General features: G+C 40.6%; 3 protein-coding genes across 5 annotated transcripts; 1 reads left to right on the forward strand and 2 right to left on the reverse strand.

The window, feature by feature from the left end:
- Positions 1-4,501: 4,501 nt before the first annotated feature.
- ergic3 (ERGIC and golgi 3) lies at positions 4,502-21,849 on the reverse strand. 3 transcript variants are annotated; one of them, XR_010168212.1, is made up of 15 exons: positions 21,686-21,849; positions 20,096-20,166; positions 19,768-19,855; positions 19,560-19,679; positions 18,468-18,564; positions 18,184-18,349; positions 17,666-17,723; positions 15,183-15,197; positions 14,567-14,598; positions 14,108-14,204; positions 10,180-10,244; positions 9,921-10,057; positions 9,479-9,534; positions 6,353-9,404; positions 4,502-6,308 (listed from the first exon to the last, which is right to left on the reverse strand). XR_010168212.1 is itself a non-coding variant. In XM_063911040.1 (14 exons), exons 1-14 carry the CDS (start codon positions 21,771-21,773, stop codon positions 9,325-9,327), a joined length of 1,170 nt encoding a protein of 389 aa, XP_063767110.1. In that variant the 5' UTR covers positions 21,774-21,849; the 3' UTR covers positions 4,502-9,324. The 3 variants fall into 3 exon arrangements, 2 of the variants coding, with proteins under 2 accessions (XP_063767110.1, XP_063767111.1); XM_063911040.1 differs by having other exon boundaries at positions 4,502-9,404; XM_063911041.1 differs by lacking the exon at positions 15,183-15,197 and having other exon boundaries at positions 4,502-9,404.
- On the forward strand, positions 11,244-13,763 carry romo1 (reactive oxygen species modulator 1). Its single transcript, XM_063911048.1, has 3 exons — positions 11,244-11,427; positions 12,645-12,775; positions 13,505-13,763. Exons 2-3 carry the CDS (start codon positions 12,645-12,647, stop codon positions 13,611-13,613), a joined length of 240 nt encoding a protein of 79 aa, XP_063767118.1. The 5' UTR covers positions 11,244-11,427; the 3' UTR covers positions 13,614-13,763.
- Positions 21,850-22,731: 882 nt separating the features above from the next.
- Positions 22,732-24,655, reverse strand: LOC134882246 (homeobox expressed in ES cells 1-like). Its single transcript, XM_063909857.1, has 4 exons — positions 24,553-24,655; positions 23,498-23,646; positions 23,143-23,244; positions 22,732-22,899 (listed from the first exon to the last, which is right to left on the reverse strand). The coding sequence occupies exons 1-4, from the start codon at positions 24,653-24,655 to the stop codon at positions 22,732-22,734; spliced, it is 522 nt and encodes a 173-aa protein (XP_063765927.1).
- Positions 24,656-25,390: the final 735 nt, after the last annotated feature.

The following is a 25,390-nucleotide window of genomic DNA, read 5'->3' on the forward strand; positions in this document are numbered from 1 at the left end:
GAAATATAATGATTTAAATTCCACTGAGACAACCGTGTCCCGGACGTCCATGACACGTCCACCTCTAAACCAACTAGAGGCCGGTTTTACCCTCTTTGTTTGTCTAGACATAGAGTTGTAGCTACAAATCATCAAATTAGTGCTTATTTTTGGGCAATTCACCACCTACTGAGTCACAGGGAGGCCCACCCAGAGTTCAGATAGAAGAGAGGATGAAGAGAAACGTATAAAACAAGTGGGAATAATTACAAATTCTGAGGGAATTCACGTTCAATCCAGACTCACAAACCAACATCTGGTCAGCAGATACACTGACTAGGCTTTTCCTTTTTCTCCCAACAAGCCAAAGTGTGTGTGTGTGTGTGTGTGTGTGTGTGTGTGTGTGTGTGTGTGTGTGTGTGTGTGTGTGTGTGTGTGTGTGTGTGTGTGTGTATGTGTGAGGGGGTCCACTGTGAGTCTAAATCCCAAAGCTAACATCCGTAGCTGTAGATCCCAGCTGATAGCGCAGCACGGATCGCATCATAATCCAGAGACAGGAAGTAGGTGGATGAGTGTGTGAATCTGTGAATACAGCGCTGACACACACACACACACACACACACACACACACACACACACACACACACACACACACACACACACACACACTGAAAGTTGACCTAGAGAGAAAGTCTGTAGAATAAGTAAAGAAGACATCAGATCAACACCAACTCCTTTCAGGGTTTTTGTCCGGTTTATTACAGATAACGACAATAACATTAGCCCCCTTTAGCTTAGTGGTCGTGACGTGAAGTCATGTGTCCGTGCTGTAGTTCCTTTATAGCCCAACATTAGCCCCCTTAAGCTTAGTGGTCGTGACGTGAAGTCATGTGTCCGTGCTGTAGTTCCTTTATAGCCCAACATTAGCCCCCTTAAGCTTAGTGGTGGAGACGTGAAGTCATGTGACCGTGCTGTAGTTCCTTTATAGCCCAACATTAGCCTCCTTTAGCTTAGTGGTCGTGACGTGAAGTCATGTGTCCGTGCTGTAGTTCCTTTATAGCCCAACATTAGCCCCCTTAAGCTTAGTGGTCGTGACGTGAAGTCATGTGTCCGTGCTGTAGTTCCTTTATAGCCCAACATTAGCCCCCTTAAGCTTAGTGGTGGAGACGTGAAGTCATGTGACCGTGCTGTAGTTCCTTTATAGCCCAACATTAGCCTCCTTTAGCTTAGCGGTGGTGACGTGAAGTCATGTGACCGTGCTGTAGTTCCTTTATAGCCCAACATTAGCCGCCTTTAGCTTAGCGGTGGTGACGTGAAGTCATGTGACCGTGCTGTAGTTCCTTTATAGCCCAACATTAGCCTCCTTTAGCTTAGCGGTGGTGACGCGAAGTCATTTGACCGTGCTGTAGTTCCTTTATAGCCCTGTCATCACTGCACCACTCAAATCCTGGATGAAATGCTCCTGGGGTTACATAAAGGAAATGATGAATAAAGGAAAGCTCTGGGGTCAGGAGTTTTCTTCTTATCTCATTTGTTTAACTTCAGTGCCAGTGAATGCGTCAAGCTCCTGTAAACTGGGGGAGGCTCCCAGGACGGGAAATTACTCCGGTATTGCCAAAAGATACCAACATATTACAACATTTAAGGGATGGCAGATCCTCTGGGATGCCAAATATCTGCCGGGTTACATCTTTTCCTCTAAATGTTGCACAACGTTGTGTGCAGTAATCGACGCGGATGGGGAGATCATTCTTGGCAAACTGAGAATGTTTTCTGGTTCCTGATAATGTTGGAAAAGGTTGCAGCAGATATTGTGTGTGTGTGTGTGTGTGTGTGTGTGTGTGTGTGTGTGTGTGTGTGTGTGTGTGTGTGTGTGTGTGTGTGTGTGTGTGTGTGTGTGTGTGTGTGTGTCATCCACTTTAGTTCCCAGCACAACAGATCTTAAATCATGCAGGAGGTCAGTGTATGTCCTGGAGTGGAAACACATCAGAATGCTGAACATGAGGAAACCCTCAGTAAAGCTGCGCTCTGCTGGGTTTTAATTCCATATTTACTCATTTTTTATGTCTGGAAATCATCATTTAAAGTCCTAAAAGCATTGAATGTCTTTACTCTTCAACAATTTACATGTAATTCGTTGTTTATTTGCCACCTTCAAGCCAACATGTGACATGATGATGGTTGGTTAGCTTAGCATAAAGACTGGACACAATGGGAAACAGCTAGCCTGGCTCTATGCACCGGTTACTAAATTGGGCTACCAGAACCTCTAAAGCTCGTGTGAATGGTCTGTTTGATCCTTAATGACCGTCAGAATCTGAATATTTATATCTATGAAGTGATATGTGACCTTGGATACCCCCCTGCTAGGTATAAGTATGAGATCCAACCTTTGGAATTGTCTCACAGGATCACGAAATCTGAGGGCGTTCATCCAGGACTCGTACGTTTCCTCTCACCTCCTCCAGGCCGCCTCTCTCCGTGCCGTCGTCACTATCTTCATTTATTGAAAGTGTGTAAAAACATTCCTCACATCAACTGACTTCACTCAGGACCCCATCCCATCGCTCTTAATTAGATTTGTAAAATATAATCTACTTATGTTGAACATTTTGAGTCATGATCATTCTAAATTAAGACTGAAGAAATGCTAAATTTGGAACACATGTGGCAGCTTGTTCATCCAAAAAGGTCCCACAAAATCCCAGTTTGATCCTCAATAATAAGGAGATCAGAGACAACACTTTTCTCCAACTGTAACCCAAAGTCTTAATCCTACAGCCTCACAATAAACCAGGAATTAAATCTCACCCCTAACTCTAGACTAGCAGATTTTAGACCCTGAATATAAACACAGAAACCCAAACCTCTAACCCTAAAGTGGAGCCTTATCTCCAAAATATACACGTTCAATCTTGAACCTAAACCAGAGCCTGAAGCCAGACGAACCTTAAATTGGACCTAACGTGAAACTTAATGTCATTATTGAACCTTAAAGTGTAATCTAAGGCTGGTTTTAAATCCATGGTGTGCTCAGGCCCTGTGGGGGAGGGGGGGGGGGGGGGGGGGGGGTGATGTGAGGACAGCAAAAATCAAGCTTTTTCAAGAAACGCACATCATCAAAAAAATAATCCAAATCTTCCAGCTGACAGGAAGGTATTTATATCCTGGTTCTGGTTTTATTTAGTTTTATATTCAGCCTTTTTTTTTTTACAGATCCTGTCTAAACTGTTTTAGTCAAAGGGCCACAAACATGTGAAACCATAAGTGTTGTCCTTTCAAAATAAAAGCCTTTTTTTAACCCACAAACTGAAAGGCTTCAATCCTGAAGCATCAAACCCAACAAATGACACCTAAATGCACAATTTAATCTGGACTGTAAATCTTAACTGGACAATAATCCTAAAATTCTCATCAGCTAATTAGCAGGTTAAGATGAACATGTATAGCAGTAAGAACGTTGTAGTGGACACAACTGGAATTGTGATTATATTTAAAGACCATTCCCTCTATAATACCTGATACAACTTTGTAGGTTCACAGTCCGTCAGTACAGACACATCTGGGCTCTTTTGTAGAATACAATAAGGTTTTAACATCCATTTTTGGAAGTAATGAATCAATTCAGAAGGCCCTAATTAACGAACATACTTCTTTACGTTTAATTAGTAAAGCAACATGATGAAAGCAGGATGTTAATTGACAGACGTTCACTGTGTCGTATTGCTGCTTTTACTCCAGCAGTTAAACCGTGACACACAGCACCACGCCCAGACTGATAATTACATTTCCAGTATCTAACTGTCCTCTGTGGGCACACACACACACACACACACACACACACACACACACACACACACACACACACACACACACACACACACACACACACACACACACACACACACACACACACACACACACACACACACACACACACACACACACACACACAGGTTCTGATGCGCTTCTCTTCCTGTGTGTACATGGCCGTTTGAGGCGCGTTCTCGCCATCTGGTGGCCAATAGGTGTAACTGCTGGACGAAAGATGGTATAATTAAAGTGTAAATCTTTTATATCAGATGAACAAATATGAATATTGTGTTTGAAATAAATACATATTATTTCTAAAATGTATCTTTAAAGACCTTTATTTTATTTTTTCGATATATATTTCTTTAAATACATTAAAAAATATTATATCTTTGAAATTGTCTATCGCTGCAGTAGTAGGTTGGTCTTTCATAGCGTATTTTAATTTATTCTGTATATTTTATATTGTGTTTTGTATACCCTACAGTGCCTTATGTTGAATCAATAAATTGCATTTAATGTTATTCAATAGACAGAGGCACTTGATCCCAATTTGGGAATTTTTTGAAATATCAACTATAATCCGCTATTGATAGAACATTTGAAAAAGTAAAGAAAAAATACACTTAATAAATAAATGTTCTTAGTATTCTTAAATAACATCACACTATTACCAATATTGAAACCAAAATAAAGAGGAGGCAGACGGTTAAAGCAGCAGCTGGTGTATTCAACATTTATTATCTGTCATTTTAAAAACTGTTTGAGGACAATCAAAATATAAATACATCTCTCTCTCTCTCACTCACACACACACACACACACACACACACACACACACACACACACACACACACACACACACACACACACACACACACCCCTGTCACTGATTATTTAGATGTTAAAAGGTGCAACAAACGGCCGTCAGAGACTCTCATGATCACATTTCATCACAGATTCAAAAGCTTTCTCAATAAACGCACATTAAAGAAAATGTAAATCTTCCAGCCGACAGGAAGGTATTTATATCCTGGTTCTGGTTTTATTTATTTTATATTCAGCCTTTTTCTTGTACAGATCCTGTCTAAACTGTTGTAGTTAATGGGCCACAAACATGTGAAACCACCAGTGCTGTCCTTTCAAAATAAAAGCCTTTTTTTTAACCCACAAACTGTCTACCAGTCTAAGAATAAAGACAAAGAGGCGAGTGACAACATCTGGGTCTCATTTGGCGGCTCCAGATGTGTGAGGGGAATAAAATGAGAATAAACCCGTCATTAAACGCTGTCTTCTTCTGTGGTGGGGGGGCTTCCTGCCACCTCCCTGTCATTACAACAGCTTTAAGATCAGAATAAAACACGCCTTTTAAACGGAGGGAGACACTACATAGGTAAAAGATCTTACTCTGAAAGCTGACTTGAGCTTTATGTTGAATGAGGTGGAGTTAAATGCATTATTTACTGTTTCAAATGTAGTGGAGAAATAGTATAAAGTGGCATTAAACTGAACTTAAATGCAGTGATGAGTAAATGTACTTTCCACCACTGGTTATAACCCTTTAACACGCCCAAATCCCACAAACCAAATAAACATTGAAGGCAGTCTAACCGGGCAAACAGTTTCCCATCATCCAAAGAAACAAAGCAGAAAAGTAAAAGCCCTTAAACCCCCAAAAACAAAAGTATATTTAAGTGTTTTCTAAAAACAGAAACACTCATCAGGGGTGTGTGATGTGTCAGTACAATATTTACACACACTGAATACCAAACACACTTTGATTCCCCAAATCAAACATTTCCATGACCATGTAGTGAGAAAGTCATGAAAATGATCAACATTTCCTGAAAATAGAGCCTGGATTTGCATTTTCTCAATTAAAAGGGGAAAGGATTTTTAATTTGTAGGTTTTCGTGTCTTTTGGGTTTCTACCACAACATGATTACCTGCTTTAATGTTCAAAAAACACTTCACCATTCTTATATTGTCTGTCTTAATACAGCTGTATTCCCCTTCTGCTCTGTTTTGGCACCTGCCCCTTTAAGAGTAAACACTGCTTTAATTGGCTTGTATGAGAAAATGGCTAATTAGTTCCCAAGCCCACGTGGAGATCCGTAGTGCAGGGAGATATTTCATAATGAGCCAGCTTAGAAAGGGGTTCTGTTGGCCCCAAAAAACTGAGTAGGTTGTCTCTTGTTTGTGGTAGGTCTCAAAACTCAAATAATGAAGTGGTTTTATGACCTCCTTTTTAACTATGAGTCTACCAGCCAGCAGTGTGAACCCAGAAATGTTGAGGACCCCAAAGTTTGATGATAGAAATGTAGAGTACGGGTCTCCAGCACATAGAAACTGCCGGATGCTAAACTGCATATGTTGGGCAATTAGTATAGGTTTTGTTAATTAGCGTCAATGCAGAAACATTATTCAAGTGTTTTTTGAGGGAGTTGAATCAAGTTCTGACATGTTGAAGTCCCCTATAACTTAAAAATCGACCAAATGTTCATGACGATCAGTGCCTGGGACTACACATGTGGCCACTTACTGATTAAAACTGCAATACCTGGTCCTAAAAATGTCAGAAATTGATTAAACATTTTCAAATAACTTCCAAACGGTCCAAATCCGCCAAGACTGTTTTATACTATCCCAACGTTTTATGATCGAAATGTATAGTAGGGGTCCCCAGCATGTAGAAACTGCCGGAGGCTAACCCGCACATGTTGGTAGGTGCATAAATTAGCACATGCACACAATAGTTAAACAAAATATTGGCTGATGACAATTTCTGAGTGCTTTTTGGAGGATGTTGATTCAATTTCTGACATTTTATGGGTGAAAAAGGGCAGTTTTGAGTCCACTAAAACCTTGAATCCACACAAAGTTCCTCAAAATTAGTTCCTGGGACTACAAATATGGAAACTTTGTGGTTAAGACTCCCTTAATTGATCAAAAAAATGTCAGAAAGCATCCTCAACAACCCCCAAAACCACTGCAAAACTGTCCAAATCTGCCAATACTGTGTCTGCATTGATGCTAATTCATGCTAATTATGCTAATTGTGTAAATTGCGCAACATGTGCAGGTTAGCATCCGGCAGTGTTTATGTGCTCCGGACCCGTGCCAACATAAAACTTTGGGGTAGTTTAAAACAGTCTTGGTGGATTTGGACAGTTCTGGAGGCTATTAAGGATGCTGAATCCATTTCTGACATTTTTAGGATCAAATATGGGATTTTTAATCAGAAAGGGGTCATATTTGTAGTCCCAGGAACTCATTTGGATGAACCTGGGGTTAATTTTAAGGTTTTAGGGAACTTAAAACTGCCATTTTTTATCCTAAACATGTCAGAAATTGATTCAACATCCTAAAAAAAAAAACACTCAAAATGCGCCTAGAATGCGTTACACCATTTTCTGCAGATGCTAATTAAAGCTACTTATGCTAATTAAGCTAATTGCCCAACATATGCAGGTTAGCATCCGGCAGTTTCTATGTGCTGGAGACCCCTACTATACATTTCTAACATAAAACTTTAGGGTCCTCGACATGTCCGGGTTCACAACAGGACTCTCTGAGCTGCAGACAGGCTCTCAGACTATTATGGGATTCATATTGTCCTTCACTGCCGCTGAAACACTGACTCCATTCACACCGCAGGCCGTCTGATTATATCGAGTCGTTTTGTAATAAAATCTCTTTATTTTAAAGCCTCTGTGTGAAGGATTTTAGAAATGCATGATTCCAAAAGACAGTAACACTATGGAGAGAAAGAATACAGTTCATGTCAAAGTGGAGAGTTGGCACTAAAACAGTAGTGATTATCTGATGAGGAGCAGCTCTGCTAAATAAATCCATAGTTTCTGTTATATTGGACCTGTGTTGGTGGCTGTAAACTAAAATCATTCAGACTCTCAGGATGGAAAACGGTTATCCTTCACAGAGTGGGTTCTAATTCAAGTTTGAGGTCAGAAATCCGCCTTGTAGTGTCGTTGTTGAGCAGAAAATCAAAGGAGATCTGATTATTTGTGAGGGATTTTTTGCGCAGAAGGCTTTAAAGGAACACGTCACCCAACATGGGAAAATAATGATGCACGAAACAAATCCCTACATTTCACAACCGTGACTTTCCGAATTCATTCAGATCTCATGGACCCAAAAACGTGTTGGTTTTTTTTCATAAATCGTTCTGCTGTTGCACAGAGGAAGCCGCTGACGGGAAAAAATGTGTTCCTTCTGTCTGCCTCTAAATGTTGATATTCAGCTGAAAATCTAAGAAAATCAGCTGGTTTTATCTTTAAAGGAACATTTCACCCAAAAATTGTTCGTATCAACTTCTTACAACTTGCTCACATCCGTGGAGAAATGAGCTTTACATGTTACGGATAGGAAAATTACTGATTTCGGGGTGAAGTATTTATTTTATCTGCCTCTATTTGATAATATTCCGCTCAAAATCAAAGAGAATAAGCCGTTTTTTATTGTACAAAAAGTCTTTAAAGGAACTGCTTCTCTCAATTGTAATAGTTGGTTGTTCTTCATTTTGAACTTGTTCTGATCCATGGAGAAATGAGTTTTAACGCGTGGAGGAGTTTGATAGGAGAGACTGATAGGAAATGAATGATTTAGGGTGGAGTATTTGTTTTATCTGCCTGTAATTGATGATATTCAGCTGAAAATCAAAGAAAATCAGCCGTTTTGAGGGATGTTTTGTGCAGAAAGTCTCTCGAGGAACACGTCACCCAACATTTTCCTCATCAACTTCTCACAACTTGTAAAAAGTGTCGAGGAGGAGGTAAGTGGTGAGAAAACTGATGCTTTCGGGGTGACGTGTTCCTTTAAATCTGCCTTAAAGTGTCATAATTTAGCTAAACATCAAAGACAATCAGCTGGTTTTGAAGGTTTTCTGTCTTTAAAGGAACATTTCACCCAAAATAAAGGTCTTGTGAACCCCTCACAACTTGTCACTTTTAACTTTGAAAGTAGTGACTGATAGAAAAAGGAGTGATTTAGGGGTGACGTATTTCTTTTATCTGCCTGTCAGTGTCACTATTTAGCTGAAAACCAATGAAAATCAGCTGCTTTTTAAGTATTTTGTGTACAGAAAACCTTGAAGGGAACTACTTCTCACAACTGGTGGCCGTTCTTCACTTTATCGTGTGGGAGATGAGAGGAAAATGAATCATTTTGGGTGACATATTCCTCACCCCTCTGGATCCTCTAACGATGTGAGCGGCGCTGAAGCAGGATGTTAAAGAAGGAAGGGAGGGAAGTTCCCGTCCTCCGTGAAGAAGAAGAAGCACCTTCCTTGCTCGAGTTCAATCACAAAAAACCCTCTGTTAAATTTGAACCGGAGAGCAAAAAATCCCCCCCAAAAAAGTTCCTCTCCAGAGCTTCTTCCAGAACGGACAGAGAGACAGAGGAATTGAAAATGTGGCGGATTTCAAACCTCTCTGTCTCCCTCTGTTCTGTCTTTTCTGTCATGTCTCTTCGGTCTGTTTGTTTTTGCACCGTGGGGGCCAGCAGGGGGCGCTGTTAGGAGGCTTTCCCCAGCTCTATCTTCTTCTGGATGACCCGAGCCGAGTGGTAGATGAGCGAGTCGATCAGACCGGCCACTGCAGGGGAGAGACAACGTCAGGTTTCATTTCTATTTGTATTCATCTTAATCTGCAGTGTGTGAGGGACTGACCTGTGAATACTCCTCCAATGATGGCACACACTCCTGTTAAGAAGTGTGTGAACGATCTGAAGAGAGAGATAGGATATTGTTTTAAGCAAACAGACTCACACTGTTCTTCTTTTACTGACATTTACATTCAAATGGACTTGTTGAAACATGGTATTGACTTTAAAGAGGACATGTTCTGCTCTCTGTAGTGCCTCTACAGTAACATGTCTGCATGATTTAATGTTAGCAGGGACTCCCTCTGCACAGGGATTTTAGCCTTTGCAGACCATTTACATGTACTAAAAGCTATAGACCTCTCTACAGGAAAGGGAACCCCCAGAGAGCGGAAAGGGCCTCTTTAAAACAAACCAAGGCGCGGGAGATTACAGGACTGTCCTCAATGAGTTAAGGAAGCATTCCCTCCCCCCTCCACCAGGTAACACTCAGTGCTCTGTTCTCATACCTGTGTTTCTCTGTGAATTTCACCATCATGGGTGACAGCTCGTATAAAACAAACACCCCCGGCAGCCCCTGGTCTCCTATCAGCCCGTTGGCCACCTTCTCGTGTCTGGTGACGGAGAACTGGTTTGTTTTTACCACCTGCAGAAACAGAAAGGGAGAGAGAGTGTTACTCGGAAGTCTCTCAGCCCCTCGGTCTTGCTCGTTTGACGGGGTTTGAATTGAAAGAGGAGTTATACGGAACAACTGTAAAATGAACTCACCTCTCCGTCAGTTTTTACGTAGATGGTAGGAACGATTTTCACAAAGTACTGGTACATCATCGATGCTGTGGAAAATGGAATGATTGTTAAAACTAACGTATGAATGCAGACACACAGAAGACACGTGAGGGATCAATAGCGAACAGAGTAAGGTGAGAGATCGGGAAATACACATCTTTCTGGGCAGACTCAGGACCAGGTGTAGGGACTACATCTCCACGCTGGTCTGGGAGCGCCTTGGAGTAATTGCCATGGGATGAATGTGTTTTAAAGCGGGCATTGTTGTGCTTGTATATAATCACACATTTAATTAAAGGCTTATATATCACAGTGAACCTCCAGCACCAGATTGTGTGCCATATGTACGGAAAAGGACGAAGAGTAAAAAGAAAATTGGAATTCTGAGATTAGTCAGAACTCAGAAAGTCGATATTCTGAGAAAGAATTGAAAGATTTGGAGAAAAGTCAAAATTCACTTTTTAAAAAATCGAACAATTCGGTGAAATCAGCATCGTCAGCCAACACGACTCATTTAATAAAATGTATGGAATTAGGAAAATGTTCCTACAGGGAAACAACTTCAATATCCCTGTACAACATCACCTGACTCACGGCTCCATAGCTTGTGAAGTGTCTCTTCTAAAACACAGAACTATTTGCACACCTATAATTTCAATCCAATTGATCCATTTATCCCAAACTGGGAAATGTTTGCGTTGCAGCAGCGAAATACAAAGAGAAGCAAAACAAAAACAAATAATTAGAACTAAAAAATCAAGTAAAAATGATATATACAAATGTACAAAAAGGCAATAATAATATAGTGTAAATGTAAATGTTCAGTGTGTAGGAGTGCACGTTCAGTCCAGTTTACAGAGAGGCTATGGATCAGAGAGCCCTGCAGCCAGAGGGGGTTATAGTACAGAGTTACTGCAGAGGGCAGGGAGGTTCTCCTGAACCTGTCCTTCTGACATGTCCATATCTTTCTGTAGGGGTAAATAAAGTATACATCTATCTCTGGCACAATGGTTGGAAGACCTCACTAACAGCAGTACCACAATGAACCACCGGCGGCGCTGTTTCTTTTATCCTCCACATTACTCCTCTCTCCCCCCTCTCTCTCTCTCTCCGTCTCTATCCGGTTATGGAGGTCTGCTAAAAGGCATTTAACCACAGCTGCATCAAACCCTTGACCGTCCCTCAGTCAGGATCCAGAAAAACAGACACATTTCACACTCATAGTCCAAGGTAAGCTGGATTTCCGGAGATCTTCACCAGCGTGTTGTGATACAAACACACGTGTTCATCTGTCAAGGCCACAGGAGACGTTAGCATGTCGGTTAGCATGCTAAGCTAACACAACACACTCTGCTGCGATTAACAGTGAACTTTAAAAAATAAACACTATTTACTTTGATGTCGTGTTGTATCACAGAGGTTTAAAGGCTGCAGGGAACAATGTGTTGGGGTGTGTTCTTATCCTTAAGGGCAAAACAAGTGTGCTAACGTTAGCTCACTAGCTAATGCAATAACACTGATTACCTAACCGATGCTAATCATTAACCTGGAGTAAAGAAGCTGGTTCCCTCCTTAATGTCTGGGTTCAAAAGCACTTTACAGAGTGAACGATCCTAACTCTCTTAAAATATATAAAACACAGCATAGATTAAAGATGACCAGTTTAATTGAAATTACAATTTAAAGCAAAATGAGCAGCTGATTCGCATTGTGTGTCCGAGTATCAATCAGAGTTATGTGTACTCATTACTGTTAGAAAGGTCAAGTAACCGACTACCATTTACTCAAGTACTGTAATCAGTATCATTTTGAAGTACTTGTACATTACTTTAAACTTCTACTAAATGTCAGAAGCCAATACTGCACTCCCTTTAGTTCACCATGACTTACTTATATATTATTAGCCAACGCAACATCTAAATCAATCACTCAAACACATATTTATAGGTTAGGATATCGAGCAGCAGTATATACATTACTCAAATGATCTCTACAGCTACTAGTAACGTACATACATATTATTAACAGTAACTCAATAATGGGCCAGGACGCAGAATGTTTTTGATGCCGATTCTTTTGTACTTTAAATGCTAAAGAGCCGGAAATCAGGACCTTTATTTGTAAAAATGTACCTTTTAAAAAGAAGTATTGCTACACATCTGAGTACTACTTCCACCTCATCTTCACCGACACATTGCTGCCTGTTTTGTGTCTTTTTTAAAGTTGCGTAATGGGATCTTAAACTGGTTTTATTACATAGTTAGCTGTGTCGGTGCTGCAGCCAACGTTCATTTTCTGTATGGATTCATTTGAGGGTTTTTTTATAGAATAATTGTGAAAACTGTCCATGTTTCTATAAGTCCAAGTTGATGACTTTAAAAAGGTCTTAGATGTCAGAGCAGAACCAAAATATATTCATTTATATGAACTTTCATATGTCCCTCCAGATGCCAGTGGCTGTCGGTTCGTACGGACAGACGCAGCCCAGCTGTTTCGACCGGGTGAAGATGGGCTTCATGATGGGCTTCGCTGTGGGAATGGCTGCTGGAGCCATGTTCGGCACGTTCTCCTGTCTCAGGTAACGCTGCGCTCACTTTGCACTCTTTAAACCTTTCACTCAAAACACCATAACGGCACCTGGGGGGAATCTAGGATGTGCACTTCGTTTAATCCCAGCTGTTAAATAAGTTGACCACAAAACTGGCTCGTATAGTTGATGCGTTCCCAGTGTCCTTCTCCCAGCAGCTCTGAGTTTGCTCGATGACTTCAAAGTGTTATCATTCATCTATTTCAAAGTACAATGCAAAGTAGGGTGTACCATGAGATCGTTACACCCGAGTATCTCAATAAAGAAGTTGCTCTTATCGTATTCACTTATGAAACTCTTGATTTTAAGGGTTTGTATGCTACGATGAGTGGCAGTGGGTGTTACTGGGATCATGCTCATCCCACTACTTTATTGAATCGTCTCAAATATTATCTCCTTAAATTGTTGCAACACACAGCCCTAATCCAGAGTGTAAAGGGTTAAGAAGCATCGTGAATGATTGTTAATATTCAGTCCAACTGTTGTGTGTGTTGTTTAAAGGATAGCTAAGGACACATTTTGACTTAGTTAAGTGATCAACGGAGCCAATAGATTTTAAAAGGTGAATAAAAATGTGCAATAATTCAGCCTCAACGTCCAGATATTTAAATCAGCGGCTGGAATACGTCTGGTGTTTCACTCATTAACAGCGGTCTCCTAAGTTTTGTATAAAAAGGCAAAACAAACAAAATAAAATCTGTTGTTTTTTTCCGTCCCCAGGATTGGGATGCGTGGCAGGGAGCTGATGGGAGGCGTGGGAAAGACCATGATGCAAAGCGGGGGGACGTTCGGAACCTTCATGTCCATCGGGATGGGCATCCGCTGCTGAGAGTGGGGGGAGGGAGGCACCACCTCCGCCGCCACTCACTGTTATACAGCTATGGGACTTTTCAAATAACCTACAACCTGTCTGTCTGCTCGACGCTGTCTCTCTCTCTACGACAGTCCAGTTTTGTCAATAAAAGTTCAGATTCCTCAAGCGGTGATCTGAGTGGATTTGATTTTAGAACAGCACATTTTATTTTGAAGGATATTTTTAAGGCCACGAGTAAGTTATGAGTGATGTTGCGATATTAGAGGGAAGTCCGATTTCTAAAAAGATGATCTGTACCCTCAAAGTATTTCTATTACTCCACAAACCTGGTTATAAATACACCTGATTAGAGCCTCACTTGTGGATGATGCATATTCATAAATGATTAACATCTGCAGCTCTGACATATTTAACTGGGCATAGTGAAGAGTGAATGGTCAGTGCAAAGTTTGAGTATAAACAGTTCCCGCCTGCATCGTATTCAAGCGGTTCAATGTGAAGCGTCTGACCTTGAGGCGCGTTGACGTCGGTGTCGTCCAGAGGGTTCACGATGCCGGGGTAATCTTTCCCGAACGACAGGTGCTTTATCAGGTGGGTCATGTTGATCTGCAGGAGGGAAGAGAGACATTATTAACAGGTCTTCTATAAAAGTGTTAGGATCCACAATTTGATTCATTACAATATGTCAAATAAACTTCTGAGTCACCATTTATATTCAAAGTACATTTTCGTGCAAAAATGGCAGGAAAAGATTCAGCCTCAAACATTTGAAGTAATGAATCCAACATTTTTATACAATGAGAGTGAACATGTGGACGTATGGACTCAAACATTAAGAATCTAAAGACACATGCTGAACTTTGGAGACTGAAAAGAAACGTTTCACTGTTTTCTAACCTCTAAAGAGAAAACACTGGTTTAAATAATTGCTAGTTGCTGTCCTGCACTAACTAAACAGAGTCACTCACGTTGTCTAAGCCGAAACTCTGCAGGTCGTGAACTGCGAACACAAAGAGAACACCTGGTTAAACGTGTTAATCACAACTACTTCCAACACAGTCAGTACGGCAGAGGGAGGGTGCAGATCTGTCAGCGGTGTGAGATATGGACCAGTGTGAGAGAGTCTCAGCTCATCAGTGTGATTAGATTACAGATAAAAGGCAGAGAATAAAGCAGAAGAAACAGAGAGGTCGGTTAGTAGCTGCGTCTGACCTCTGACCTCCCGTGGATCTCACTATAAACATCAGGAGGTATTAAGTCATCACCGCTAAGCTAAAGGTGGCTAATGTTGGGCGTGATGACATACATTAAAGGAGAAACTCAACATAGTGTAAAACTGGTCTCTGGGTTACGTTAGAACGTCTTGAATATACTTCTACAGAACCTCCTTTAAGCTGCAGGCACCCTGGTGTTGTGTATTGAGAACAAATGTGTTTTTATCTGCCACTTAAATGTACAATTGCCTAATTGCAAACCTTTACCACACATACATGAACAGGTTCCTGCACAGGGACAAGCACAATCTTTACAGGTATTTATAAAGTTATTTAGATAAATAAAAACTCCAAATGAAGAAGGACTTACTTTCCACAGCGTGCACTGCAGAAAGAAGAGAGAAGAGTCACTGTAATGATGCAGGTACACAACAAACCACGGTGCTGTGTGTGAGGATGCACAACACTGACATCATCTTTGATATGCTCCGTTTTTATTTGAGAAATGATCATGAAAGCTTTCAAAACGTCTGAGCTCATGACTAAAGCTCTACTCCAGCAAAATCATTCATCTAGAAGCTGGAGATTTTACGTTACAGCAGAATATCTCATTGAGAGGGATTACAATTTGTTCTGTGCCAAAGAAAAGTGGCTTTGGAAAATAGAGATGGTGCAGCCCCAAACACAGCAGTTTATATCAGAATAAAGAGGGCTTTGGGATCAGAGTATTTCCTGATATTCAGTCCCCGTCCTCAGTAGAGTGAGTCTTGTCTCTTTGTTTCTGCTGCTAAACGTTTAAAGAGAACACCGACAAAATTCATCTTCACCCACAAAACCATTTCTTTATCAATTCTCCCCTCGTGCGTCCTTTGACCTCCGAGAGAGAACTTTCACTTTCAATCTTTCTAAGAATTTGTCTTTACTTTCTAAGAATTCGGGTTTTTTTCTCACAGTTCTGACTTTTTCAGGATCTGTTTTCTTTCAGGATCTGTTTTTCTTTTCAGGATCCTGTTTTTTTATACTTTCTACAAATGTTTACTCTTTTCTCAGAATTTCGACCATTTTTCACTTTCCAAGAATTCTCACATTTTTCTCAGAACATTAGATTTTTTCTCACAATTCTATTTGTCTCGTAAAAAAAGTGTCATTTTGTGGGTGAACATTACCTTTCAATACATTCAAACCAATTAACGGATCACAGGAAACTAACAGAAGCTTCAGCCACCTGCACTTCGTTGGGCCAGATCTGCACCACAGCACAGCATTGTTCCCTGATGTTGCCAGAAGAGTCACCTATTGTTGGGGCTCTATTCCTGTAGAAGCGGCTGTTTCTGTTAATTTCCTGCTCTGGTTTAATGTGCAGATGAGGGGAACTTTGAGCAGGCAGACGAAACAGGACAACCCATTCATAACAACACGAAACATGGAAGGAGAGAGAGAGAGAGAGAGAGGTCTGCAGCCAGAGGAAGAAATAAGAAAAGCTGAGAGAGGAAATGCTGCTCTTTAGAGTTGGACTAATGCTGAACCAAGTGTTGCAGATAAACTGAGTGATCGTCACTTTCTGAACAATAATTGAATCAGTCTGTCTTCAGTGTGAGTCACAGATCCCCTTTTTACCCGTACAGAATATAGACAGCATCGATCAGAGAACACTTGAATCGGCTTTAGACCGTCTGATGCACCGGGCGAAGAAGAAGGTAGTGATGTGTCGTCACGTGACTTTCATCCACCCAGCAGTGATCCAGATCCTTCTTTACTCCTAAAGTACCAAATACTCGGGCTTTTACAACCAACCTCATTTTGAGTTTTTAGTCAAACCAACACGAGCAGCACACGCAGCATTGGCGCCGTACATCTGAGCAGCAAGACTGATGCTCAGAAACAGACCAATAGCCAAAAATAATTTGGTCTGCACAAATGTTGAATTGGTTAAATAGAAATCATGCTGAATAAATGCACAATATATATTTGGGAAGTAGAAACGCTGAGTAAAGCAGCTTCTCCAGCTCTATTTAGCTTTTATGTTTTTTACTTTCACACAATTTAGACTTTTTTCTCCCAAAATGTTACTTTATTTTAATTTTTTATTTAATTAAAAAGTCTGAATTCTTAAGACTTCTGACTTTTCTTAACTTACTCAAAATAAAAACAAATCCCTTATATTCAGAATCCTGACTTTTTGGGACTTACTCAAAATGTTGACGTTTTTCTCAGAATTCTGACTTTTTTCTAACCCTAAAAAAAAGTCAGAATTGTCAAAAAAATGTGTAACTTTCTCGCAATTTTGACTTGTTTCTCCCTGAATTTGGCTTCCTCTCAGAATCCTGAATGCATTTCTGATATGAAATGTATTAATAACATCACACCTTTATTGTTTCCGGTAGAAAACCATAGTTGTGATGAATGGAGGATTTGAGGATGGATGTTTGATGAACAGAGACTGCTAAGACAGTTAATTATCAAACGTTTCTGAACAACCCTTTATCCATTATGTGGGGGAGCAATGCACTCACTGCAGATGTCAATAACTTCAACTCAGGGCCGGACGACGCAGCAATGGACATTTCTAACTCCACGGTGTGTGTGAAGTGTGTCCAAGGATCCTAATGGAGGACCACAGTTCTGTAGATTACATTTCCCCCTGATTCTTTAAAAAGAGTAACTTTCTGATTTCAGATTCTCACATTTGGATATTTTCTGGTTTCTGTACTCCTTCCTGACTGCTCACTGGATGCTTACTGTTTCTTGGGCTGACCTCTGTCAGAGCAGGTGTTTAACAGGAACTCAGATAATGCGGGTGTTCAGGAACCTTTGAGTGTTTCAGAGAGAGAGTCTAGGAGCGGCAGGTCTTACCGTGGACGTGAGACTGCTGGAAACTCTTTCCTGGAGCAAAGTGGAAATTTCCTGCAACCTGAAACACAAAGAGGAGAGGAGTAGGACGAGGAGGAGGATGAGGAGGAGGACGAGGAGAGGACGAGGAGAAGGAGGGTCAATAAAAAATAATGGAAAATATAATTTCCTGAATTCTGGAGGATATATCATTAACATGGGCAACAAGTAATCACAGCACTATGAGAATATTGGTGTTGAGGGTTATCTTTTGATTGGATTCATTTAATTAATTAAAGTATTTTTATTGCACTTTTTTTATACACATATTTCTCTGGACCCGGGTTATTATTTAAATATAATGTGTCACAGCTGAGCCAAGTTTAGCCTCCCAGTAATTCATTGGGAGTTATGTCGCTACGCCCAGTTTCCCCGGTGAGAAAGTATTTAGTTTTCGATTCATAAAATATTTCAACTCCAAACGTTTCCTCTCCCGGTGCGGGTTTCCTGCAGACTGAATCTCCCGCCTGAGTGTGCCTCACCTTGTTGACCTCCAGGAAGCCGTACACCTGGCAGCCCTCGTTCTTCTGCTCCTGCATCTTCTGCGTGAAGCCCTCCCTCTTACACTGCACGATGGTGTCGGCGTTCTTGAAGGCCCAGCCGCGCCGCCGGTACGCCTCCCGCACGTCATCACACGTGTTACAGCATCTGCGCACGCATGTACACACACACTCTTATTTTACATCTTAAAGGGGCCGTAGTATACTTGTGTTCAGGTGTATATCAGTATGTAGTGTCTCTGTGTGTGTGTGTGTGTGTGTCTCACTTCAGGTCTTCAGTCTCCGCTCCGTAGCAGCTCTCACATCTGTTCGGGTCCAGTGAGCTCGGGTCAAACGTTTCACCATCGTCCGCCGTACCGAGGTCTGCACACAAACCAAACAGAAGTCCTGATTCACTCGGGAGGAAATCTTATCTGAGGAGTAAAGGCTCCAGGATACAGAAACCCTTTAAGTGTTGGTGTGCCATGATTTTGTTTATTATTTGCAAACAAATGAACCCATTTGTACTGGAGGAACTGGCTTACAAAAACAAACAGCCAACCACAAAAAACTGCAACCCGGTTCATTTGACTTTTGCAGCCGTGCTTTACAGAGCCGACTGTCGGCAAATTTAAATATGAGCACATGCAAATGATCCCGTTAGACTCCCCTGTAGCGGCTTGCTCCACTGTTTACCTAAGGAATAGTAGCAGCCTGTCTCTACCTCTACAACCTGGAACCACCTCAAATGTGACCTTGCATTTCTTTATTTTAACAGTCTGGAGTCAAAGTCCTGACCCTGTGACGGACAATCAAGCAAAAACACATCTTTATTTTCAGGGGAAACTGAGCTATCAGAATATGTAGACAGCAGGGATGTCACATGAATGTATACAAAGTTAAAACACATCAAAGTTACAAGACTTCAGGAAAAGGTTCCAGGTCTTGGTAACACGTGGGAAAGAGAGAAGCGCTCTTACCAACATTAAGGTATAAAATATCCTGCTATTTTATTTCTATTGACGTGTTTACATTTTGAATTGTTTATTTATAGTCTTTCCTCACATTTGTCTCTGTATGTGGAACTGTATTATCTCTTTAATCTACGCAACTTATCTTCAGCACGTCCTGAGAAACAGACCCTCCTCTGTTGCTCTCCTGAGGTTTACAAAATGCTCTCTCTGTTTATTGAGACAGATGTGAGATGTGAGATCGTAATAGAAGGACAGCTTCCCTCTGTACACATCCATTATCCATACTCTTTACTAGCTTTGTGATGCAGTGTTGATCCAGGATAGATGACTAATCATCTGAGGTTGCATTCTCTACAACCAGCGGTGGATCAGAGTCAGGGGGGGCGAAGGGAAGTCTCATTTTACCGTGTTTTTCTGCCTCGTTGGTGACAGGTTTCAGGTCTTTGTCCAGCCGCTGTTTGAACAGATTGTGTTCGACGTCCAGCTGCTGCTCGCCGGCCACGTCCATCGCATCGATGCTGAGGTCTGAGAGGAGGAGGAGACAGAACAGAGGAAGACGTGTTTATAGATTATAGGTGTTTCTAACCTACAGGATTACAAAGGAGCTACTTACAGGCGCAGGGCATGTGAGGGAAAATGACGTCCACGTTGATCTTCAGTTTGTCTCCTCGCGACGTGTCCACGTACAGCTCAGGGTGAACCTGCGGGGAGACGGGGGAATTCATTTAAAGTGTACAAGAAAAAACAGAACAGGTTGGAGGGGCAGATCTGCAAGGATCAGGGGGTGGACTGACAGGAAAGGAAGGCTCTCAGAGTCACGTAACAACAATAAATATTATTTTTATAGCGCTTCTCTGGGACTCAAAGTCGAAGGGACAATCAATCTTTATCTTGATGGAGCGTTCAGGGGAGGAGGGGGGGGGGGGGGAGGAGGGACTCACCTCTTTAGTGAGATAATACTGCAGCTCCGAGACGAACAGGATCAGCATGATGATCCCGCTGATGATCGTCACTGCAGAGAGAGAGAGTCTGTTAGACACCAGACCGTGGAGGGAGGGAGGGAGGGATGATAGATGGGGTGGATGATAGACAGACAGACAGACAGACAGACAGACAGACAGACAGACAGACAGACAGACAGACAGACAGACAGACAGGACAGACAGACAGACAGACAGACAGACGGACGGACACACGGAAAGACACAGACAGACACACGGAAAGACACAGACAGACGGGCCGACAGACAGACAAAATATAATTCTTACTTCATAAAAACCAAAGTGAAAGCATTGGATTATTTTCCAGATGTTTCCCTGCTGCTCCTGGTTCCTATACCTTCTATATATCTATCTCTTGTGTCTTACTTCATTGTATTTCTGTTTCACACTCTGTAAAGTCCACAGCGACGAACACGGTGTGTGATATCGGGCTGTATGAATAAAGTTTGATTTGATTATGCTTTTCACATTTTGACTTACTGAGATATTCCAGTGTGAGTTACAAAATGTGTGTTTGGGTTTTCAATATAACATGTAGTTTGTAAGAGCCAAGAAAAGGGGAAGTAACTGGGATCAATATCCAATGTTTGACACCTCAGTGTTAAAAGGTATTTTACTCAAGTGATCAATAAAGTTTGGTCTTATTTTCAGGATTCCTAAAGTCAAGATCACTTGCTTTCACCATTCTACAGCCGTGGGAAATTACATATAGTTATATAGTACACAAAGTATGTAAAGGGTAATGATACCTGCACAATATATCAGATGATAATGTGCTTTAAACTGGGTTAAATACGGCATGCGTCTGTTTGTGAGTCAACTCGCAGCCAGAGCATTTTTTAAACCCTTGAAAACAACACCTTCAAATTGTCCTTCTTCTGGTTTCTTTGCAGGTCCACATAATCAATAAAACATATGTAAATCCAGATATATATTATGATGTAGATGTGTAGATACTTTACTGATCCCAAACAGGGATATTAAACAGTGACAGCCGTGTGTTCAGGCCTACATTTTATAAATGAAAACAACAAACAGAAGCATGTATTAATACATATCTACAGAAGAAATCTATCCATCTATCATGTATATACACTATTTGGAAAAATGTGCATAATGGGTACTTTTACTTTTAGTACTTTAAGATGCCAACACTTTTACTTAATACAGGACATTTACTTGTATAGACTTGTACTTGTAGAGTATTTAAACACTGTGGTATTTCTACTTGTACTTCAGTAAAGAATCTGGGTGCTTCTTCCTCCTCTGCTTTCCTGTTCATTATATATGTTGCCCTTTTCTCAGTAACAGAGATACAGATTATATCTAACTGTAACAGCTGATGGAGACTACGCTGCTGCTGCTCAGACACACCGCGATATAAGGATGATGTTGAGTCTTAAAGACGGTGTGTTTCCTGTCTGTTTGATAGTAGATTAAAGCATGAATGAGTGGGTTAGCCTTGTTGTTAGCATCAGCAGCTAACAGTGTCCCTCTTCTTCTTCTGTGGTGATAAATAAAGCTTCTCACCGGTCGCTCCTCCCCACGTCTTCACTCGGAAATCCTCCAGAGTTTTGGGATAAGCGTCAAACTGTTTTAATTTATTTAACGTTTCCATTTTCGTAGAGAACACCTCGCCGCTAAACACACACAACCGCTACCGACAGATTCCTCCTGCACACACACACACTCATGCAATCACTTCCGGGACAGAGCTCAGCCAATCAGAGGCCGCCGCGTAATTCTGACCTTTTTATTAACTTTATTTATTTTTCAAGAACGAAATGAACATCATATATGTTGTATGCAAAATAGTTCACACCAGGGGTTGACTTCTAAAGTTATAAAAAATAAATTCATTAAGTAAACAAAGGAAAAACAACAAATATTTCTGTTAAATTGTAATTTCTTGTATCTTTTTTTATTCAATTTCTTTTTTAAAGTCGTTATATTTTTTGCAAATGTTACTTTAAAAAACAAAACTTGTATTAGTATTTATTTTTGTTTTATATTTCTTTACATATATATTTTTTTTTTAGCTTTTATTATTTAATTGTGTAGAAAATAATATAGTACAGTTTATTTTAATTTCAACATATTTATTTATTGTATTTATTATTGATTTATTGCTTTTATTTCTTTTAATATTTTATTAGTATTATTTCTTCTATTATTATCTTTTTTATATTTATTTATTTTTATTATTATTTGTCCCAATGTTGTTGCCATCTGAGGTGTGGGGGCCGGCCACCTTAATTATTAAGCATTAAATTGTAATTAATGTACAAAAAATATAATAACTCAATGTGTAGAATGGCACATTTCAGATTTAATGCATGTTATGTTATTGGATCATTATTAATGTGTTGAAAACCATTAAAACGAACAAAATCTAAATACTTTAATTTATTGTAACTGTACAGGTTAGACGACAGAAATATATTCACATATTAAGACACGTAACATTACAAACTTATCAATAGCAGATCTCGAGACAAAGTGAGGCTTTAATTTGTCCCCAAGAGATTTTCAAAGACATCTAAAAGAAAGTACGGCAAAACTGAATCCAGACATCATCATCCTCCCTCCTCTTCCTCCCTCTCGAACCTCTGAGCGAGATCAAGGTTCTGCTCGGCCTTCAGGTGACCTTTGACCCCGAGGTCGGCCACGGCCGTCTGAACCAGCTGCAGCCGGGTCTCTCTTAGGGCCCGCCTCAGCTTGGCCCTCCGGTTCTGGAACCAGATCTGAGAGAGAAAAGGAAAGTGAGTGAGTTGCAGGAAGCAGGAGGACCCTAGTGTCCCACCGCGGAGCTCCATGCTGGGGCCCATCTCCACTCCGCCTGTGGTGCAAAACCATGTTTTGTAGCATGTGTTAAGGTGGAAGATCAAGTGTGTTTATTGAGCTTTCTTATCATAAAGAACGTTGCAGAACTCTATTAACTGACTTCCCACACTGTGTTATTGAGATTCTGGAATAAAACGGGTCACCTGTATTCTGTCCTCGTCCAGCTCCAGTCTGCCCGCCAACTGCTCCCTCAGCTGGATACCTGGGTAACAGTTCACCTGGAACACTGTCTCCAGCACATTCACCTGCAACACACACACACACACACACACACACACACACACACACACACACACACACACACACACACACACACACACACACACACACACACACACACACACACACACACAGAAAGAGAAGGGACCACAGGGATTTTAGCCTTAGCAGACGATTAACATGCACTTTAACCCAAAGAACACACTACAGGAAAGGGGTCTCCCCCCCAAACAAAGCCTCATTGGGCCTCTTTAAGTGCGGCACTGGATGGTGTGTTACCTGGCTGTTTGTGAAGGCGGTGCGCGGTCTGCGTCCGATGTACCAGCTGCTCGGCGGCCTGGAGCTCATCTGCTGAGGATGATGAGGAGGAGGATATTTTTGTTGAGAGGAAATTCTGTGTCCCATGTTTTCCTTCTCCGCTCCCATCTCTGGATTCATGGGGGAAATAAAAAAAAGGGAAATAGCAAATTAAAAACCTTTGATGAATTAAAGTATGAGGGACAGTCAATATATTCTCACAACATCCAAGAGAACGGGGAACCTCAGCCGAGCAGCGCCTTTCAATTACACTTTCCTGACACCAGTTATCACATCTGTATTAGTGTTTATTAAAAATAAGCAAAGTAATGAATAGATAATATTTCGCAGGTCATTTATCGTGGTCTTCATTACAGTTCAGTGTTTAATCTGTATGAAAAATAACAAATACGATCTTTAAATGTGTAATTGTATTAAACTCAGATAAATATTACTCTTTAGTTGTTCATTTTACTTTACCTTCGTTATTCTCACCTATATAAGTATGTTATTCTATCCAATAAATATTTACAGCATTTCTTTTTATGACTTTTTATTTTCCTCGTCATAACTATTTGTTTCAAGCAGCTGCAAAACAAAAGCCTTTCAAACAGATGCATATCGATTAAAAGTAGGATCTTTATGAACTTGTTTTTAATCCAAGAACGTCAGTGAAAGAATTAAATGGAGCGTTGAATTCAGGGGAAATTGGGGTGAATATAATCATAATAACTTAGGTGGAGAAGCTTTCAATTACACAAATCTAGTTCTGCGATTAAACACGTAAGGAAAATATTTTGAGCATCTGTTTGATTAAGACGGGGAGATTATTGGGAAAACTTCAACAGCAATTTCCCATTTGACAAGGAATAGTTAGACTGAATTAGACCTACGTTTTGTCAATGACAGAAACAGGATCAATTCTATACTTCCATAACTTTTTCAAACTACAGTCAGATTCACACAATGCATATCAGACTGAAAACACTTGACAGAATTTGAAGGAAAAGGTTCAAAATAAAAACGTTTCCCCTCACCTGCCCAGGGTCGGTGCAGTTTCCGGAAGTTCTCAGGTGTTTCCAGCTCCAGAATCCTGTCGATGGAGAACCCCGGCCTCCCTGCTCTCACACGCGACGCCATAGTGATTAATCTATTACAGCTCCTGCAGCCCAACGCAGAGAAGTATAGCTCCAAAGATCTTTGACTCTCTTTCAGTAGTGAGGACACTTTCTGTGGTCCGGAGCTGAGGGTCTGCCGTCTGAGAGCCGCTCTGGAGCCGCAGGAAGACAAACTGCTGCTTTAAATGACAGCGGAGGATTTACAGCGGCCATTAATTAGAATTAATTACAGGTTTTCCATGTGAATGAGATTCCCTATGGTTCCTTACAACCACTAATCTGTGTGTGTGTGTGTGTGTGTGTGTGTGTGTGTTATTCAAATCTTTAAATAACACACCACTATGTCTTGTATTATATAAGTGTTATATATTGTATCGTGGCACATTTTACATATTTACACTCAGTTGTATTTGACGTTTACCTTCTTTATCTTTTAGTTTATTTAATGTTTTCATTTCTCATTTATATGTTTATTCCATTTTATTTTATTGCATATTTGACTTTAAATTGTTATATTTGTTTCTATTTTGTTTTATTTAAGTTTTATTTTTTTAGCTTCTTTGTATAAATATTTGTATTTATTTGATTTTATCTTCTCATGGCACTTTATAACTTAAATGCTCATCTTTAAACACATACTTTTATTTGATCTTTCATTGGATATTTAACCCAATTTCAAAGAGGATTAACATTTGAACCAGATTCTAAAATTCTCAACTCAACAGGAAGTACGTGCAAACTTCACAGGAGACAACAA

This window comes from Eleginops maclovinus, chromosome 20 (genome assembly GCF_036324505.1).
Source record: "Eleginops maclovinus isolate JMC-PN-2008 ecotype Puerto Natales chromosome 20, JC_Emac_rtc_rv5, whole genome shotgun sequence".
NCBI classification, from domain to species: Eukaryota; Metazoa; Chordata; class Actinopteri; order Perciformes; family Eleginopidae; genus Eleginops; species Eleginops maclovinus.

Excerpts from the sequence above, each read along its gene's own strand:
- ergic3 (XM_063911040.1), bottom strand. The coding sequence starts at position 21,773 with ATGGAAACGTTAAATAAATTAAAACAGTTTGACGCTTATCCCAAAACT. Across the intron at positions 19,680-19,767 it reads CCCTCACATGCCCTGCGCCT|ACCTCAGCATCGATGCGATG; the intron begins GTAAGTAGCTCC and ends TCCTCCTCTCAG. Across the intron at positions 9,535-9,920 it reads AAATTCACAGAGAAACACAG|ATCGTTCACACACTTCTTAA; the intron begins GTATGAGAACAG and ends CTCTCTCTTCAG.
- LOC134882246 (XM_063909857.1), bottom strand. The coding sequence starts at position 24,655 with ATGGCGTCGCGTGTGAGAGCAGGGAGGCCGGGGTTCTCCATCGACAGG. Across the intron at positions 23,245-23,497 it reads CCGCCTTCACAAACAGCCAG|GTGAATGTGCTGGAGACAGT; the intron begins GTAACACACCAT and ends TGTGTGTTGCAG. Across the intron at positions 22,900-23,142 it reads TGGACGAGGACAGAATACAG|ATCTGGTTCCAGAACCGGAG; the intron begins GTGACCCGTTTT and ends TTTCTCTCTCAG.
- romo1 (XM_063911048.1), top strand. The coding sequence starts at position 12,645 with ATGCCAGTGGCTGTCGGTTCGTACGGACAGACGCAGCCCAGCTGTTTC. Across the intron at positions 12,776-13,504 it reads GGCACGTTCTCCTGTCTCAG|GATTGGGATGCGTGGCAGGG; the intron begins GTAACGCTGCGC and ends TTCCGTCCCCAG.